General features: G+C 40.4%; 1 protein-coding gene across 2 annotated transcripts in view; it reads left to right on the top strand.

Moving 5' to 3' along the window:
* Positions 1-14846, top strand: part of HERC2 (HECT and RLD domain containing E3 ubiquitin protein ligase 2) — a 188814-nt gene that overhangs the window by 12176 nt on the left and 161792 nt on the right. For both annotated transcript variants that reach the window (XM_076004890.1, XM_076004889.1), the window contains exon 3: positions 4614-4728. In XM_076004890.1, coding sequence (XP_075861005.1) covers positions 4614-4728 — 115 coding nt within the window. The remainder of the gene's footprint in view (positions 1-4613; positions 4729-14846) is intronic.

Genomic DNA, 14846 nt, shown 5'->3' with positions numbered 1-14846 from the left:
TACCCAACTAAATTAGCAGCATCTGGGATCTATACCAAAAAGTCAAAGAAAATTGAAAAACCTATTATTATTGTCCACTGGGAACTTTTATGTAAGTCAGCTACTAATGAAGACAAGCTAATTCGAGACAGTTGTCCAAATACTCTTCAGTTTACAAATTGAAGTGATTTTATTTCCTTCGCAGTCCGTGTTTTCATCAGATTTGTGGTTGTTTTCCAGTTGTTCCCAGGATGCTTCCACCTCAATCCTATACTTCCCTCCGTGTACCCCTGGAGTGCTCTCCTCCCAGGTTTCATTTCTGCTTGCCTTGGTCTGGCTCATGCAAGCCCTTCTCCAGTGATGCTTGCTTTATTGCCTTAGCAATGTTCCTGGGTCCTCTGAATCCTTTAAGATGCCCGAGCTGTTGTCCTCTGAATGGTGCTTACTTGAATCCACACCTTGTTTCCATCTTTGGGACATCAGTTCCTAGGAAGTGTCTATAGTATGTGTCCCTCCAGAAGTCCAGTCTCCACTTTCCAAAAAGGAATTCCTGGTCACCCACACACTTCTGCTCACATCCTCTTACCTCTCAACACTACCCAGGTGATGGAAGAATAGGCTATAGTAATTGTTCTTGTTTCCATGTAAAAGGCACTTACTCCCTGGCTTAGTTTTTTTAATGGCTCCTCTAAACACCAGTGTTTCTCAACCTAGGCTGTACCCTAGAGCACTGATTTGCAGAGCCCAGCCAGTCTGGGGTAATCTCAGAGTGTAGTTGGGGCTGAGGACAGTGGTCTTCCCTCTCTCCTTGGGTGTTGGCATCATCTCCGGGCCATCACCTCCAGTCCATCACCTCCAGTCCATTTGCAGACTATGCCCAGATTTGAGTCTCTAGCCCTGAACACTCTGCTAAGGTCTGGGTTTATATTTACTGTGGGTGGGTGGGATGGGGATGCGCTTCACGTTTATGTTCAGCAGTTAGTGCACACCTGTAGTTAAAATTGACCTAATTCTCATTCCTCTTCTGTTCCCTGCTTCCTTTTGTTCCCTTTCACATTTGATCCAACCCATTTGATCTGAAATAGTCTTAAATAAGCCACTTTCTCTGTCTTGGCTTACTCTCATCCCTTGTTTCTGGACTCTTGATAATGTTGTCCTAATTCATTTTTTTCTGTTTCTACTTCTGTCCTTTGTCTCCATCCTTTGCATTGATACTGAATTATTACTTAAAGGTGCATGTCAAATGACCTATTCCCTCCAGTGCCTAAAGATGGTATGTAACTGCTGGAGCTCGGCACACCTGGGGCTGATGTCGGCCTTGTGTGCACTGTAGGGGACTGGACTGCACCTCTGTGGTAGGTCTTAGCTGCCCTCCTCTTAGCCAAAAAGCAGGTGAACCAAGCCTTTCCACTCCCGTGTTAAACCTCAGGGCCCCAAATGCTCACAGCTCACTTTTTAAGAAGGAGTTTACCTCTCCTCCTACTAGCTGGTACTTTTGCCAAGAGTCTTATGTTTTGGTCCAAGTGTGTTTATGGGAGTTGTCTTGGTGGTGATGTGACAGATGAAATAGGAGTGCTGAGGGAAAGTTGTTGCTTCTATAAAAACTTAAGTAGGATGCTTAATTTTCTATTGCTGTGAAACAAGACACTAACCACAAATTTAGCAACTTAAAAACAGCACACATTTACACTTTTACAGTTTCTGTGAGTTGGGAGTCTGGCTGGGGCTTAGCTAAGTCCTCTGTATCACAAGGCTGCAGTCAAGGTGTTGGCCAAGCCACTGTCTCATCTGGAGCTTGGTCCTGTTGGCAGAATTGAGTTCATTGCAGTTCATTGTGAGACTAAAGCCCTGTATTCTTAGAGGTTGCCCCTCTCCGTAGATAGTTCACAAACCAATTGCTTGTTTCTTCAAGACCTATGGGACAGCATCTCTTCAGAATGGCCCAGCCCCTCTTTACAGGGCTTTCACCTGATTCAGTAGGCCCCCAGAATAATCTTTCTTTCTTTTTTTTTTTTTTCCTAAAAGACTATCTCGCTATGTTTCCCAGGCTGAACTTGAATTCTTGAGCTTAAGCAGTCCTCCCACGTCAGCCTCTCCAGTAGCTGGGACTATAGGCAGGTGCCACCACACTCACCTTAATCTTCTTTTTGATTAGCTAGAAAGCAACTGACTTGGAACCTTAATTAAATGTGCAGAATCCTTTCACCTTTGTCATAGAATAAAACCTCATCACAGGTGTGATATCCTGTTCTATCTATAGGTCCTCTCCATACTCAGGGAGATGTGTATGTATACCCGGGGGCCAGAATCTTGTGGAGGGGCATCATCTTAGGGTTTTGCTTACTACAGATAATTTGGATAAAAGTGAGATGCTAAAAATTGACTTTTGTAGATAGATGGAAGAAAACTGTACAATTGGAGAAAAAGTCTTTTTCTTTTTTATTTGTTTGTTTGTTTGAGACAGAGTCTTGCTCATTTGTCTGGGCTAGAGTGCTATGGTATCAGCCTACCTCACAGCAACCTCATACTCCTGGGCTCAAGCAATCTTTCTGCCTCAGCCTCCTGAGTAACTGGGACTACAGGCATGTGCCCAGCTAATTTTTTCTATTTTTAGTTGCCTGGCTAATTTCTTTCTATTTTTAGTAGAGATGGGGGTCTCATTCTTGCTGAGGCTGGTCTCAAACTCCTGACCTCAAACAATTCTCCCTCCTTGGCCTCCCAGAGTATTAGGATTACATGTGTGAGCCACCACACCCGGCCTGGAGAAAAAATCTTAAAGGTCTAGAATTCTGTTCTGAGATTGCTTACAAAGTGTCCTTCAATTCTTGTTTCATTTTAAAGATACTCATGGTGGAAATAGTCAGTGGGTGGTGCCTGCTGGAATGGTGACTAGAAATGAGCTAGTAGACTTACGCACAAAGACAAGACTCTGATTTTCTATTAAAAGGTGGTCAGACAGATATGTCTCTTTTTTTTTTTTTTTTTGAGACAGAGTCTCACTTTGTTGTCCAGGCTAGAGTGAGTGCCATGGCGTCAGCCTAGCTCACAGCAACCTCAAACTCCTGGGCTCAAGCGATCCTCCTGCCTCAGCCTCCCAAGTAGCTGGGACTACAGGCATGTGCTACCATGCCCGGCTAATTTTTTACATATATATATCAGTTGGCCAATTAATTTCTTTCTATTTATAGTAGAGTCGGGGTCTCGCTCTTGCTCAGGCTGGTTTTGAACTCCTGACCTTGAGCAATCGCCCGCCTCGGCCTCCCAGAGAGCTAGGATTACAGGCGTGAGCCACCGCGCCCGGCCAGATATGTCTCTTTTAATTTAAAATGTGTTTTGTGTCACAGAAGAGGACTTCTGTTGCATTTGGAGTTTTCAGAAGGGCTACCTTACCTGGGTGTTTGAAACTCTCCTTTCCCTGATTGGCGCTTGCTGCTAGCTCTGGGAAAACGTTTCTGACTCACAAATGCAAGGCTGTTTTTGTTTTTTCATTAAACATTACTATAGACTCATGTTTTTATTTAGTTTTGTAGTCCATTTAGCTATGTATTTTGATACTCAAAATTGTTCTGAATTTGGCCAGGAGTCCTCATCAGTCTTTGAGCAACTTTTTTTTAGGAAACAAGATATTCTTGGTTCACCTTGTCTTACCTGGCCCTTTTTCTCCCTAGAGCCCTGGTTTCCTTTAGTGGGAAATGCTGCTTAGAGACCAGTATCTGGCTACTTGCTGTCAGAGTGCCATTGATTCTAGGTCCTGTCCAGAGACAGAGCAAGCAAATATATTCAAAAATAAAGTTCATAGTGAGATTTCTAATTCAAATTGTTTTAAAAAATTTCTTTGATTTTTATCTTTTACATTTTAAACCTTAGTTTCTAGTAATATTAACATTGCTTTATTATATAGCATACATGAAATAGTTTTAAAATAATAATATCAATATTAGGATTATCGATAAGACCAATGAATAAAGTTTAAGAATTGTTTCCCTTAGAATGTGTTCCACTATTGATGTATAGTTCCGAAGTTTCTTGAAATAGAAAAATTTTTTTTTTAAACGGATTTTGCTATGTTGCCCAGGCCATGCTCAAACTCCTGGGCTCAAGTCATTCTCCTGTCTCAGTCTCCTGAGTAGTTGGAAAATACATTTCGTTTTATATACTTGGGTTAATTTGCTTGTTACCATTTGTAGGTTTTACTTTTTTGTGAATTAATTTTAATTTCTGAAGATGAAAGCATTTATATGTTTTAAAAGTAAAGTTCTATAAAGTATACTCACCATCTTGCCTTCACTGGTCCCTGCTGCCTTCACCATGTCCCCTCCCCATCTCCCCACAGGTAATCATTGTTAATTGCTTTTGGTTTATCTTTTCAGATTACACACACGCACATGTATGTGTCCCTTTTTCTTGTATCTCACACAAAAGTTAGCATATGTATACTCTTATGCATTGTGCCTATTTCACTTAACTACAATTGGATAATTTTCATTAAATTTATTATTGAATAAAGAAATCATTGATTTATTATTGAATGGTTGAATAAATAAGGGTAAATGAGATGTTTTTCCCTGTATCGTTCTTTAAGAATTGAACTTTGAGTATGAGCACTCTGTAAGTTTCTTGTTTATCGTTGGCAGCTTGCATTCACAAGAGATGGGCTCTGTGGTCTGTGGAATGAAATGGTTAAAGATGGAGAAATTGTATATACTGGGACAGAATTAACTCAGAATGGAGAACTCCCTCCTAGAAAAGGTAAGGGCCTTTAACTAGTATTTTTCATTTTGTAAACACCATTATAAATTGTATTATATAGAAAATTTTTTTTTTTTTTTTTTTCCAAACAAGTCAGTTGTCTGATATATAGAAAATTTTTAATGTGCTATAGGAACAGGAGCTTTTGAACATAACTCTTTGAAGTTTTATTTTTCACTTTGATGATTGTTTTCTAAAATGATAGTTAATATTATAAACTACTTGGATTTCATTGTTTTATGTGAATTGAAGGCAGTTTTGTTGTAAAACCACCTGTCTGTATTTGTAGTGTTCTTTTCTAGCATTCAGTTTGTGGCTTATAGGAACTGGGTGTTATTTCTTTAAGTTTTGAATAGGTCTTGCTTTGGCTAACTATAAATATTGGTTATTAAGAGATTGAGTGAAAATAATTATTCCTGAAATTTTTCCTGTATGACTCTCCCTTTGGAAGTGTATAAAACACTTTTTAGAAGCCTTTGGTCCACAAGGAAATGCCAGTGAGCAATCTTACTTAGGTCTGCGGTTATGAAAACTTAGTAAGACTCTATCATTTGGTTGTTCTTGACTTTGGTTATGTATCAGAATTACCACTGAATTAAAAAGAAATAGATGCCTGTATACCACCCTAGACTTGGCTCTGCAGAGCCTGGGTCGAGACTCATTGTTGAAGTTTGTTGCTCCCCCTACTTAAAAGTCCTCAAGATGGATAAAGCTACTTTAGAAAGTATTTCTGATTCTCTTTGTGGAAGAAATTGAGATAGTGTCCACTTACAAATATGTGGGAAAAAGTATTAGTGTATCTTTTCAGTTACAATAGCTAGCAATTATTCCTGTTTTTTTGATATTTATTTGGAAATTTCCACACACACACAGTTATTTTGTTAAATAACTGAATTGGTAGATAGTGAACCCCTGTACACCCACCCCGGTCCTGTTGCCAGTCTTTGGCCTCCCTCATTTATCCCAGACTCCTGGTTCCATGTCCTTCCATCTGTCCATCCATGCATGTGTCTCACCTGGCTCTCTTTGGTGTTTCATGCATATCATTAATTTTGGTTTAGTTTTTTGTCTTTCATGTAAAATTATGTATGAAGCAATGCATATATATTTTTTTGAGACAGAGTCTCACTTTGTTGCCCAGGGTAGAGTGAGTGCCGTGTCATCAGCCTAGCTCACAGCAACCTCAATCTCCTGGGCTCAAGTGATCCTACTGCCTCAGCCTCCTGAGTAGCTGGGACTACAGGCATGTACCACCATGCCCGGCTAATTTTTTGTATATATATTTTTAGTTGGCCAATTAATTTCTTTCTATTTTTAGTAGAGATAGGGTCTCACTCAGGCTGGTTTCGAACTCCTGACCTTGAGCAATCCTTCCACCTCGACCTCCCAGAGTGCTGGGATTACAGGCATGAGCCACTGCGCCCGGCTGCAATGCATATATTTTAAGTTTACCATCCCGTAAGTGTTGAGAAAGGGAAGCTGTCCAACCTAAACCTTTAATATTATTCTCTTGTGGCCTTTCTGGGCCCGTGGCTGCCCTTACTGTCCAGAGACAATCACTGGTCTGATCTTTCTCCACCACTGATTAGTTTTGATTGTTCTAGAACTTCATGTGAATGGAATCATGCAGTCATGTGTGCTCTTTTATGTCTGGCTTCTTTCACTCTGCATAATGGTTTTGATTTTCCTTTTTTTTTGCATGTATCAGTAGTTTATTCTATATATTTTAAAAAGTTTTATACTTTCTTTTAGCCGTCTAGTATAATAAATTAAAACAATATTTCCCAAAGTGTTTTCTCCATGAAACAATAGCTCTAAAAGATGCTCTAAGAAAAGCTAATTACATGGAAAAACCCAAAGTATATTTTTTATTTATTACATTTGATGACTTTTTTTGTCTTTTGTTCTTTCAAAAATCATGTGATTAACAAAGCAAAGCATGAAAAATTGTTCTTTATGTAGATCCCAACTGAATAGGATTTGGGGGAACATTTTTGGGCATTAAGTAAAAGTTTTTATTTTTATTGTGGCATGTGTGCTTTTTATTACCAGAAAATATTTACAGATTTATATATGTCAAATTCAATTTTTAAGATATATATATTTTGATGTCAGTTGTATTGTAGCTAACTGTGAGGAAAATACAGTTTAGAGTAGATGTTCTTGAAAGCCACAGTTTTCATTTCTTTGAAGTTTTCTTTTAGTTTGTTTGATTGCTTTCTTTCACATTGAGTTCTTACTGTTGTCAAGGTGGATTTCTTTTTTTTTTTTTGAGACAGAGTCTCGCTTTCTTGCCTAGGCTAGAGTGAGTTCCATGGCGTCAGCCTAGCTCACAGCAACCTCAAACTCCTGGGCTCAAGCAGTCCTCCTGCCTCAGCCTCCCGAGTAGCTGGGACTACAGGCACGAGCCACCATGCCCGGCTGATTTTTATATTATATATATTAGTTGGCCAATTAATTTCTTTCTATTTTTTTTTTTTATTTGCCTGCAGAAAATGGATCTTTCTATTTTTATGGTAGAGACGGGGTCTCGCTAAGGCTGGTTTTGAACTCCTGACCTTGAGCAATCCGCCCGCCTCGGCCTCCCAGAGTGCTAGGATTATAGGCGTGAGCCACCGCGCCCGGCAAGGTGGATTTCTTCATAGTTTGTTTCTGAGAAATAGTGGCTTCTGATAATTTGCACTTTCCCCTGGGATAAACTATCCTTATTTTCATTTACAATCACATTTAGAATCTCCTCTGATATGACAAGAAAACTCCCTCCCAGGTAGTAAGTGTTTGTGTCCCCCTTTGGGGTCATGTACCACAAAAGACCAGCCCCAGATTGGGATGGATTATAGTCTTTTACTTTTTCAAGTTAAGATTTCTTATTAATATCCAGAATCTGCTCCCCTGCTTCTGCCCCCAGCAGCCCTTCAGGATATTGCTGCCTGCCCTGGCCTTCCCTTCTCCCAGGTGTGCCATAATTTGCAGTGTGCTTGGGCGGTTTGTGTTGTTTTTTGTCTGTTAACTTGGAACCCTGCAGTGGTGAAAAGGAGAGCAGGCAAACACGGAAGCTAATGTGCATGCTGTCTTTCAGCTGGTGGTGCTAATTATTCTTGGTTGTTTTCATGGCCTCCAGTGACTTCATCCTGCATTTTGTTGTAAGGTGTTCTAATTTATGCTCCTGAGAATAAAACTTGAGGTGTACTTAGCGATGCTCCTTGTCTGCTTCCTAGAGACTATTGAAGAAGCTTTCCATCCTGAAGAGGAGATTATATGACCAGTGTTCCAGTGTATTGAGTTTAAAATTAAGAATTTTGGGTTGGGTGCTGTGGCTTATGCCTGTAGTTCTAACACTTTGGGAAGCCGAGGTAGGAGGATTGCTTGAGGCCAGGAGTTCAGGACCAGTTTGGGCAACATAGGAGACCCTGTCTCTATAAAAAAATAGAAAAAATTAACAAGCATGGTGGCGTGTACCTGTAGTCCCAACTACTCAGGAGGGAGGCTGAGGCAGGAGGATCACTTGAGCCTAGGAGTTTGAGGCTGCAGTGAGCTATAATGACATCATTGTACTCTGGCCTGGGTGATGGCTTGTATAAAAAAAATTGTTTTTGCTTTCTTCTTTTATTTATAAAATTTTTAGCATGCAAACTTTCTGTAAAAGGCTGCATAGTAAATATTTTAGGCTTTGTGGACTATATGGTCTCACTTATAACCATGAAGCCTGTTATAGTTGTAATGCCAAAGTAGCTTCAGACAATATTAAACCAAGGGCGTGGCTGTATACCAATAAAACTTTATTTATGGACACCAAAAGGTGAAGTTCACAATGTTTACAAGTCATGAAATATTATTTTTCTTCTGATTATTTTTCAGTCATTTAAAAATGTAAAATCCTTTCTTTGCTTTTGGACCATACACAAACAGTCTGCGGGCTGGATTTGGCCCCTGGGCTACGTGTAGGGCAGAGTCTGACATTTCAAGCCAACACTTGTTTTGTCACCTGAGTCTGTGTTCCTGGCTAGGACCTACTCTGTGAGCTGCTGTTTCTACCTTAGTAAGCTGGAGATGACAAAGGCCTGCCTCCTTGCAAAGCCGTTTCTAAAGATGGGATAGGATAATGTACAGTTGTAGGCCAGAGGCTTTGCCTAATACATGTTAGCTTATTTTTACTTTCCATTAGCTGTTTGCTTTTTTTTTTCCTGCTAATTCCCTGCTTTTTTGTGTATGATTATGAATTAAATGTATTTCATTTATCAAACTTCTGAATTCTACTTTGTTCTAGAACTTCCCATGTTATTAAATTGAAATTAGAGGCTAAATGGGACTTATTTAAGCTTGTGCTTAGTTTCTCAGATCAGGATAAATGTTCTTCTGCTGCAGAACAGGACCCTGCCCTTGCTTCACTTAGGATGCATTTCCCAGTACATTCCTGGATGCAGGCCATGTCCCACTCCAGCCCGTGGGACCCCCATCCCTGCTGTGACACAATTCTTCTAGACTGTCTTCCAGCTGTCCTTCCTGGACCTGCATCCTTCTCTTTCCAGAGGCTGATTTGTATTGATTAGTTAGATGTCAGCGACAGGTTTTTTCTAAAGTGTCTTTAAAGCCATAGACGTTACCTTTTTACTTTTTTTTTGTTGTTGTTGTTTTTTGAGACAGAGTCTCGCTTTCTTGCCTAGGCTAGAGTGAGTGCCATCGCATCAGCCTAGCTCACAGCAACCTCAAACTCCTGGGCTCAAGCAATCCTTCTGCCTCAGCCTCCCGAGTAGCTGGGACTGCAGGCACGAGCCACCATGCCCGGCTGATTTTTATATTATATATATTAGTTGGCCAATTAATTTCTTTCTATTTTTATGGTAGAGACGGGGTCTCGCTCAGGCTGGTTTTGAACTCCTGACCTTGAGCAATCCGCCCGCCTCGGCCTCCCAGAGTGCTAGGATTACAGGCGTGAGCCACCGCACCCGGCCTCTTTTTACTTTTGTATAAAAGTACTTTGATTGTGCTGGATGTTATAATAAATATGTATTTGTTGATTTTCATTGAAACTCTACTGTAATTTTAATGAGAATCTTTAAAAATGTTTTTACTTAAAAATTATCATATAGTAAACTTTGTTCCTTTCTGGTGACCAGTTTAATAAATTTTACCACATGTATAGGTTCACCTAACCTCCACCATAATCGGGATTGGAAACAGTTTCATCAACTCAGAAAACTCGCTTGTGTTGCTCCTTTGAATCACACATTCTCTGACTCTAGCCCCTGCCAAACACTGGTCTATTCTCTCTCAGTTTAGGTTTTTCTTTTTGAGAATGCTGTATAAGTGGAATCATACATTATGTAACATTTTGAATCTGGCTTCATTTACTCACGAATTATATCTTTGAGATTTATCCATGTTGTTTTGTGTTATTAGTAGTTCTTTTTTTTTTTTTTTTTTTTTTTTTTTTGAGACAGAGTCTTGCTTTGTTGCCTAGGCTAGAGTGAGTGCCGTGGCGTCAGCCTAGCTCACAGCAACCTCAAACTCCTGGGCTCAAGCAATCCTCCTGCCTCAGCCTCCCAAGTAGCTGGGACTACAGGCATGAGCCACCATGCCCGGCTAATTTTTTCTATATATATTAGTTGGCCAATTAGTTTCTTTCTATTTATAGTAGAGACGGGGTCTCGCTCTTGCTCAGGCTGGTTTCGAACTCCCGACCTCGAGCGATCCGCCCGCCTCGGCCTCCCAGAGAGCTAGGATTACAGGCGTGAGCCACAGCGCCCGGCCAAGTAGTTCTTTTTATTGCTGAATAGTATTCCATCATTTGAGTGTACTACAGAGTGTTTATCCATTTACCTGTTGAAGTCCATTGGTTGTTTCTGTTTTTTGGCAGTTACAATAATCCTGCTATGAACATTCCTATACAGATTTTACATGGATATAGTTTCCATTTTCCTAGGATAAATACCTAGTAGTGAGATTGCTGGGTCACATGATAAGTGTATGTTTCACTTTATAGGAAATTGCCAAACTGTTTTCCAAAGTGGCTTTATTATTTTTCATTCCCACCAGTAATGTATGACAGTTTCTGTTCTACATCTTTGTCAGCATTCGGTATTATCAGTATTTTTTTTAAATTTTTTTTTAAATTTTAGCATATTATGGGGTACAAATGTTAAGGTTACGTATATTGCCCATGCCCCCCTCCCCCCTTGAGTCAGAGCTTCAAGTGTGACCATCCCCTAAACGTTGCACATCTCACTCATTGTGTTTGTATATACACATCCCCTCCTCCCCCCTCCCACCTGCCTGACACCTGATAAATGTTTTTCCTATATATCCACTTAGGTGTTGATCCATTAATACCAATTTGCTTGTGAATACATGTGGTGCTTGTTTTTCCTTCTTGAGATACTTCACTTAGTAGAATGGGTTCCAGCTCTATCCAGGAAAATATGAGGTGCTATATATCACCATTGTTTCTTAAAGCTGAGTAGTACTCCATGGTATACATATACCACATTTTATTAATCCACTCATGAATTGATGGGCACTTGGGTTGTTTCTGCAACTTTGCAGTTATGAATTGTGCTGCTATAAACATTTAAGTACAGGTGTTTTTTTCATAAAGTGACTTTTGATCTTTTGGGTAGATGCCCAGTAGTGGAAGTGCTGGATCAAATGGTAGATCTACTTGTATCGCTTTGAGGTATCTCCATATTGCTTCCCACAGAGGTTGAACTAGTTTGCAGTCCCATCAGCAGTGTAGGAGTGTTCCTATCGCTCCTCATCCCATGCCAACATGTATTGTTTGGGGACTTTTTGATAAAGGCCATTCTCACTGGAGTTAAGTGATATCTCATTGTGGTTTTGATTTGCATTTCCCTGATGATTAGAGATGTTGAGCTTTTTTTCATATGTTTGTTGGCCATTATTCTGTAATCTTTTGAGAAGTTTCTGTTCATGTCCTTTGCCCATTTTTTTGTAGGGTTGTTTGATTTTTTTCCTTGCTGATTTTCCTGAGTTCTAAATAGATTCTAGTTATCAGGCCTTTATGGTGGTGTAGCTTGTGAAAATTTTCTTCCATTCTGTGGGTTGTCTGTTTGCTCTCTTGACAGTTTCTTTGGCTGTGCAGAAGGTTTTTAATTTGATCAGGTCCCATTTATTTATTTTTGTTGCTGCTGTGATTGCCTTTGGGGGTCTTCTTCATAAATTCTTTGCCTAGGCCAATGTCTAGAAGAGTATTTCCAACATTTTCCTCTAGAATTCTAATAGTTTCACACCTAATGTTCAAGTCTGTTACCCAGCGTGAGTTGATTTTTGTGAGAGGTGAAAGATGTGGGTCCTGTTTCAGTCTTCTACATGTGGCTATCCAGTTTTCCCAGCACCATTTATTGAATAAGGATTCTTTTCCCTGGTGTATGTTTTTGTCTGCTTTGTCGAAGATTAGTTGGCTATATGAGGATGATTTTATATCTGGGTTCTCTGTTCTGTTCCAGTGGTCAATGTCCCTGTTCTTGTGCCAGTGCAAAGCTGTTTGAATTACTATAGCCTTGTAGTATAGTTTGAAATCTGGTAAATTGATACCTCCTATTTTGTTTATCGCCTAAGATTGATTTTGCTATACGGGGTCTTCTCTGGTTCCATTTTTTTTTTAAAATTGTGGTTTTAATTTGCATTTCCTTAATGGCTAATGATGTTCAGTATCTTTCACATTCCTGTTTGCCACCCTTGTATCCTCTGTGGTGACGTTTCTGTTTAAATCTTTTGCATAGAGAAAGCTGTATCATGGAACTAGTTAAATAGCCAAGGAGAAGTTAGTTAAAGCTCTGTTATGTGTATAACCCTAGGGGATTCCTGTGCTAGGGTCATGGGGTTGGCTGAACACATGACACCTGGTGCTGGACAGATGAGATAACAGCTTATTAGTCATATATACTCAAATCCTAGGGGTTCGAGGGCACCACATGCCACAGAGCCATATAGGGGCTGGACTTGGGAGCAAAATGTACCACCAGGGGCCATAAAGGCAAACTGTGTACTAACAGGAAGGTGAGGTGACCCTGGCTCCTATGGGAAGATGTGATTGGCTCATTTGGATAACTCTGTGGCCTGGCGGAGACCTGAAGCCTACTACTCAGGGATGAGCAGGACTATGCCTGGTGCCTGTGATGAAGACAGTTGTTTGGCTTCAGAACCTTATACATGTGAACAGAGAGGGTAGGAGAACTTGTGGCTAGGCCGTTTGAGGCCCTCTCTGTTGCCTGGGCTCGAGTGCCATGACTTCGGCCTAGCTCACAGCAACCTCAAATGCCTGGGCTCAAGCGATCCTCCTGCCTCAGCCTCCCAAGTAGCTGGGACTCATCACCACAGCCAGCTAATTTTTTCTATTATTTTATTTTATTTTATTTTATTATTTTTTATTTTAGCGTATTATGGGGGTACAAGTGTTAAGGTTACATATATTGCCCATGCCTCCCTCCCCCCTTGAGTAAGAACATCAAGCGTGTCCATCCCTCAAATGTTGCACATCTTACTTGTTGTTAATTTTTTCTATTTTTAGTAGATATGGGGTCTTGCTCTTGCTCAGGCTGGTCTCTAACTCCTGACCTCAAGTGATCTTCCCGCCTTGGCCTCCCAAGTGCTAGGATTACAGGTGTGAGCCACTGTGCCCAGCTGTAACCCTCTTGATTTTACCAGGCTGCATAACAATGTTAAACCTTAATATCAGGCCACACACCATATTCTTTCTCTGGTACTTTTAAAGATTATTTTGTCTTTAGTTTTTAGCAGTTTGATTATGATATATCTGGGCATGGCTTTCTCTGGGTTCTTTATCTTGTTTCAGATTTGCCCAGATTTTTCAGGTTTATATCTTTTGCCAAACTTAGGAAATTTTCAGCCAGTAGTTCTTCAAATAATTTTTTTCAGCATCATAACTTTTCTCTTTTCTTTTGTTACTTTTTCCCAGTACCCTGAGACTGTTTTCATGTTCAGTCTCTTTTCTCTCTCTTGTTCGGTTCTTCAAGCTCACTGGCTCCTTTCTCTGTCGTCTCCATTCTGTTATTGAGTATAGCCAGTCATTTTTTAAAGATTTTTCCATTTGGTTCTTGATTTTATTTTACTTTATTTTTTGAGACAGAGTCTCACTTTGTTGCCCAGGCTAGAGAAAGTGCCGTGGTGTCAGCTTAGCTCACAGCAACCTCAAACTTCTGGGCTCAAGCAATCTTTCTGCCTCAGCCTCCCAAGTAGCTGGGACTACAGGCATGCACCACCATGCTTGGCTAATTTTTTCTATATATTTTTAGCTGGCCAATTAATTTCTTTCTATTTTTAGTAGAGACGGGGTCTCGCACTTGCTCAGGCTGGTTTCAAACTCCTGACCTTGAGCGATCCATGGCCTTGGCCTCCCAGAGTGCCATTTGGTTCTTTATATATCTTTTGTATCTTTGCTGTGACTTTCTATTTTCCCATTCATTTCAAGAATGTTTACATTTGACCGAATAATTTTATAATAGGTAGCTTAAAATCTTTGTCAAAAAATTTCAACATCTGTCATTTTACCCTATCTGTTGATTGTCTTTTTCCATGCAAGTTGAGGTTGTCTGGTTCTTCCTATATTGTTGTATTGTTTCCTGGTTATTTTAATTATTATATTCTGACACTGGACCTTGTTTGACTCCTATAGCAGCAATCGACCTGGTTATATTTAGGTCACAGGCCATAGCCCTACATCTGTGGGCTCTGGTCCTAATACCAGCTCTGTCTTCTTGTTCCCAGAGTGTGAGTTGGCTCTCCTCCAGTATGCACTAAGTGTGGGCCTGGGCAGAGGCTGGGCAGAGGGCCATCTGCTATCTCAGCCCTCAGCTTCTTTGGTATGCTGGTTAGGATCTCATCTAAGCATGTCCAGACTGAGGGAAACCCAGTAGCTGATAAACAACTTTACTGGGTCTTTTCTGGAGTTCTTCCTTCTCAGCTGTCTCCCTGGTTTTGGTCTTCTCTGTCCTTGGGCCTTCTGGTTTTGGTCCTCTGGCCAAAAACCACCTTTTTCATCAGTTTGCCAAATCTGGGCCTGAGTGGTGGGAGCACAGAGAAAGAGAAAACCAGCAACAAAGGACTGAGCTCACCAACTGGAGAAGACAGTTCCCTTCTGA

The sequence above is a fragment of the Microcebus murinus genome, chromosome 7, assembly GCF_040939455.1.
Source record: "Microcebus murinus isolate Inina chromosome 7, M.murinus_Inina_mat1.0, whole genome shotgun sequence".
NCBI classification, from domain to species: Eukaryota; Metazoa; Chordata; class Mammalia; order Primates; family Cheirogaleidae; genus Microcebus; species Microcebus murinus.
The sequence above is the reverse complement of the archived record's forward strand: the minus strand, read 5'-3'. Positions and strand labels throughout refer to the sequence as shown.